The sequence below is a fragment of the Pyrus communis genome, chromosome 8 (assembly GCF_041283825.1).
Source record: "Pyrus communis isolate YQ-2024b chromosome 8, ASM4128382v1, whole genome shotgun sequence".
NCBI classification, from domain to species: domain Eukaryota; kingdom Viridiplantae; phylum Streptophyta; class Magnoliopsida; order Rosales; family Rosaceae; genus Pyrus; species Pyrus communis.
The window spans coordinates 20,956,502-20,961,092 of record NC_142572.1 but is presented as its reverse complement, the minus strand read 5'-3'; the positions used below and the strand labels follow the sequence as shown (position 1 = coordinate 20,961,092).

At 37.7% G+C, this 4,591-nt stretch overlaps 1 protein-coding gene across 2 annotated transcripts; it reads right to left on the bottom strand.

Annotated features, from left to right (window-relative positions):
* Positions 1–537: 537 nt before the first annotated feature.
* On the bottom strand, positions 538–3,587 carry LOC137717890 (calcineurin B-like protein 10). 2 transcript variants are annotated; one of them, XM_068457393.2, is made up of 10 exons: positions 3,395–3,587; positions 2,585–2,648; positions 2,253–2,427; positions 2,086–2,168; positions 1,914–1,973; positions 1,580–1,688; positions 1,439–1,491; positions 1,275–1,355; positions 1,061–1,173; positions 538–957 (listed from the first exon to the last, which is right to left on the bottom strand). In XM_068457393.2, exons 2-10 carry the CDS (start codon positions 2,594–2,596, stop codon positions 903–905), a joined length of 741 nt encoding a protein of 246 aa, XP_068313494.2. In that variant the 5' UTR covers positions 2,597–2,648; positions 3,395–3,587; the 3' UTR covers positions 538–902. The 2 variants fall into 2 exon arrangements, with proteins under 2 accessions (XP_068313494.2, XP_088555230.1); XM_088699104.1 differs by lacking the exon at positions 2,585–2,648 and having other exon boundaries at positions 3,395–3,535.
* Between the last annotated feature and the right edge of the window lie 1,004 nt (positions 3,588–4,591).

The following is a 4,591-nucleotide window of genomic DNA, read 5'->3' as shown; positions in this document are numbered from 1 at the left end:
TTAATTTGTGACTTTGTTATCTGAGGATGCTCCCATCTGTATAGCTCTCTAGCTTCGTCCCTGTCCACTTCCCTATTTCCCCAATCGATAAGAGAGGCAACTCATTAGAGTGTTGCCCAAGAAAGCTATTGATTAGGGTAGATGTAAACAATGGCAAAACAAAGTGGTGGCAATATATGTTCTCCTTAGACTCTCCTGATTTTGATCTTAAATTGATTGATGATCTATGAGAAACTAATAAATTCCGACTGAACTCCTGGGATTCGCGATTTACGCGCTGCAAACAAAATGTGTAGGTGATTGGTACGAAACAAAATGTGCAGAGTCTTGAGCAGATCGTCTTCAACCTCTCGGTAGGGATTGGTTGGAAGGTGAAGGTACGAATGGAGGGAAATAGTCCGGCAAAATCTTCAGGGCAGAGTTCCTCCTAGTACAAAGCTCGTATTGCTATGAGCCCAAGACCGCACAATTTCGTGTTCGAGTTCAGAAAGCCTCTTAGTAACGGCCAGCCCCTTTAAATGTTACTTGAAGCTTAACTTTTACCACAGAGCTCTTTTATTTTGGCAAATATGTCTGCATCTACATCCAAATTCACCACAAAAATGACTTCTCTCTCACTACAAAAAATGTATTTACAAGAAGCACTACATATTTATATTTATAAATATCGCTACAAAAATGACCTCACTGTACAAAATACAAAGGCTTTGAATCGATGAAGAATTCTTGTTGCGCTTTGAAGCTTAAACCAAACGAATAATCTTGCGGTGCAGCCATCCCGGCCTTGCCTAAAACTCGGATGTTTCCCATTTGAATTGATGAAAGTATCTCCGCAATACGCAGGAGCTTTGGAATTATGTTCTTTTTCCAAAGATCCTCTGTAGGAAAAGGCTTTCAAATGCTCAGTCTTCAACTTCGGTGTGAAAAATGAAACTCGGAAATACTGTCGTGATGTCCCTAGAGGATTGGTTCACAGGCAGGTCAGTAATTTTCAATTAATACTGAAATTTTAGTTGAAAGGTTGGATGCTTCAAGTAAGAGACGCAGGCAAGTTACATACTTCAAATAAGGAAGAGTCATGTTTTTCAGAAGCGATGGATGCCGAAGCACGAAAACCTTCCATTCTTCTTTGTTAATTTTCCCATCTTTGTCAGCATCAGCGTCGGCAAATGTCTGCAGCACAATTAGAGATGCCGTGGGTGCTAAATTCTCTTGGCTCTAGATCACCAACACCCGGTAAATAAAATTCAGACCTAGACATGTTCAGCGCTTACCTTCTCAATGATTTCCTCAAGAATATCATCCGGCAATTTCACGTCGGATTCCATCAATATGGCAATCACCATTTGCTTAACCTGAAACACAGTACCAACTTAACAACACATCTAAAAATAGTTTACCTCGGAGATTCAGAGGTTAAGAAAAGTATCGTGCTCACCTCTTCTCGCTCAATGAATCCAGTTTGTCTCAGATCATATAGCCGAAATGCAACTGCAAGTAATCAACAAACACAAATCATTAAATAAGAACGACACACGACCTGCATTTACACAATCCAATACATAGCAGTAACACTTACAATCGATTTTGTCATCAATAGGGGCGTAAGGATGGAAGACATTGAGTGCATGAACAAACTCATCAAATTCAATGACACCATTTTTCTTTTCATCAAATAGATCAAAAACCTACAAGATCGAAAACAAGTTAGCAATCATACACACGAAGGCAGAGCTACACATACAAAACAAAACCATTCATTCCTTTTGCTCACCATCCATCACCGTCGCATTGATTGCCGTTAGTTGAGTGTGATTTAATCAATCTACTACCAAAATCTCAAAATTTAAACTCATCTAACTGCAATCAACACAATGGTGAGCAAAATTATTTCAGCTGCTCGATGCATTTACCCGGTCAAGGAACAGATTTTCGCCTTGGGGAGTTTGAAATAGTGCTAATTGAAGCTCCTCCTACAGCATAACCACCATTACACAATTAAGCACGACAACTCCAATCTCAAAAGAAACATCACAGTTCTTCAAAATATGAAGAATTCTAACTTTCTAAGCAAATTCAGCTGACCTTGTGAATCGATCCGTCGTCGATAATCGAGCTGCTCAGCTTCTTAAAAAGCTCATACAACGCCTCCAGCTCGTTGACAGTAACTGCATCATGATTTCATAATTTCTGTTAAATTTTTTTTTCCCAAATTCCAAAACAAAACGAAAGAAAATTCACAATTCCAATACATCTGGTTTCATCAGCGAGTTGAGACATATCGCCGCAAGCGAAACCGCGGTTGATTGGGCGGCCGGTACGGAGGCTGCAGCAACCGGTCACGGCGAAAACCAGCGCCTCTACCATAGCTGCAAACGGTATAAACGCCGCGCAGATCTTCTCCCCGATTGATAACGAACTCGATCTCTGCTCAACAGCCGGAAAAAAAAAAAAAAAAAAAAAAAAAAAAAAAATTACGCTCAATGCCGGTCGATTAATTCAACAGAAAATCAAAGTCAACATTTGAAAAAAAAAATATTTAAAAAACTCATGAAAATTGAATTAAATTAGGGAATTATTGTACCGAGAATTCCATTGCTGTCGTCTGCAACGGGGCGGAGACAGGATTTTCTTTCTTGGTGGGCTAACTGAAATTAATGTTATAAAATCATACATTTATTTTTTTTCTGACGTAAAAATTATATATTAGTCAATATAATAGATTATAAATTATTAAAAATTATAACGTAGCCGATATATTCAAGGACAATATAAATAATTAACTTATTAATTAAATCAAGAATAATTAAAGAAAGAGATTAAGAATGTACAAAGATCACTTCATTAGAAAAACGCAACAGAAAGTAAAGAATTGTGAACATAGGGATTTATTTGTGAATTTAAAAAAATTATTTTTCTTTTCTTAATTAAGAAGCATAGATTCTAAATCGTATAGTTTTTTTTTTACAAATAGGATAAAGAGAGACGTGAGATAGAATTAATTTAAAATTTTTGGTATAAAACTTATGGGGTGTAATATCTACACACATTTTTTTACTTCTTATACACCGCTCATTAATTTATGTCAGTTATCTTCTTCAATTCATTTGATCCGATGGTCGAAAATTAAAAGGGTATGTAAAAAATAAAAAAAGATGTGTAGATAACATATTCTAAACTTATTATTTATTACCTATCATCTACTAAATTTACATTAAATAATAACCTGTATTGAAATTAAATGACCTATAAACATGAGATTACAAAAGAATAATGTTATTCACATTTATTTTTACCTTCAACACATCTTTGCTAATTTTTGGCATTGACCATTTTCAAATGAAAGCATAAATAACATTAGCATTACAGAAAACCTTCCTAGGATATAGCCTACCTTAGCCTTGCGGGTCGCCCCGCCAACAGTTCATCGGATCGAGGCTACTTCTTCTGCGCCTTGTGCTCTTCGAAGAAAAATGTCCGCGGGTGCACCGGAAGGCTTCAAGGGGCTGCTTCTCTCTCGCTTCGCTGGCGCGGATTTTACATTTGGTTTCAGGGTGGACGAGCACGATACCCGCGCGAAGAGCTTCGATTTATATATCAACGGACGTCAAGTGCCTGTCCTAATCCCACCTAGCTGTGAATACAGGTGAGCTACGATAATGACACGTGGTTTGTCGATTGGTTTTGTAGCGCTTTGTCCTGGAGCATTCCCGCGACGGGTAGTGAGCTATGCAGGTTTTAGTGGAAAAGTTATTTTTTTAATTATTTTTTTTGGTGGAAAAGTTGGATACGTGGCTGGGATCATAACCATTTTTTATCCAATCACAGATCTAATAATTTGTCAACTAGGCAAATGATTGGATTATGCTAAAATCCATTTAAACTACTGGGATGGAGGAAGAGAAGGTTTAAATATGTAATGTTATAAGACGACGAGGAAAACTTTATCAAAGCAATCAATCACACGCTACAAAAAATATTTTGTTAATCTGACGTTTCGTGCTCATAACATAATCTATAAGTTTTGGGTTTGTGCTCGGATGTAACGGTTGGAGGTGTACTCATGATATGAAAATTCTTTTCCAACTAATTGAATAGTTTAAAGAAAAATGCTAGCAAGACTCATTAAAAAAAAAAAAAAAAGTATGGCCAGACTCACATACGTGAAATTACACTTCCTTAAACTGTAATATCAGTCACAGTTAAATGGATTAAATGAATGTAAGGTCTGAGTTGTTTCCTTATCGACTTTGGATCATAGCATCCCAAAAGTAGTCCTTACAAACAACCCATGCTTATATTTGGAGTTTCCCTGAAGATGAAGGGCAAAATGCGGCCATCCTAGCCCATTGAGTGCTCAACCTCCAGCCATCAAAATTACGTACTTTGTGACCCAAAAGTCATTTCTTTGTCTTCCACCTCCGCCTGCTTCCTCTCCCTGACCACCTCACTGGCTTGACGGCAAGACTCCATTTTCGTTCCCCTCATTTACTAGATCACCGCCGCCACCACCAAAATCTCCCACTACTAGACGGACCTCTTCGTCGCCACCACCGAACACCCAAAATACGACTATAGACATCCGAAATTA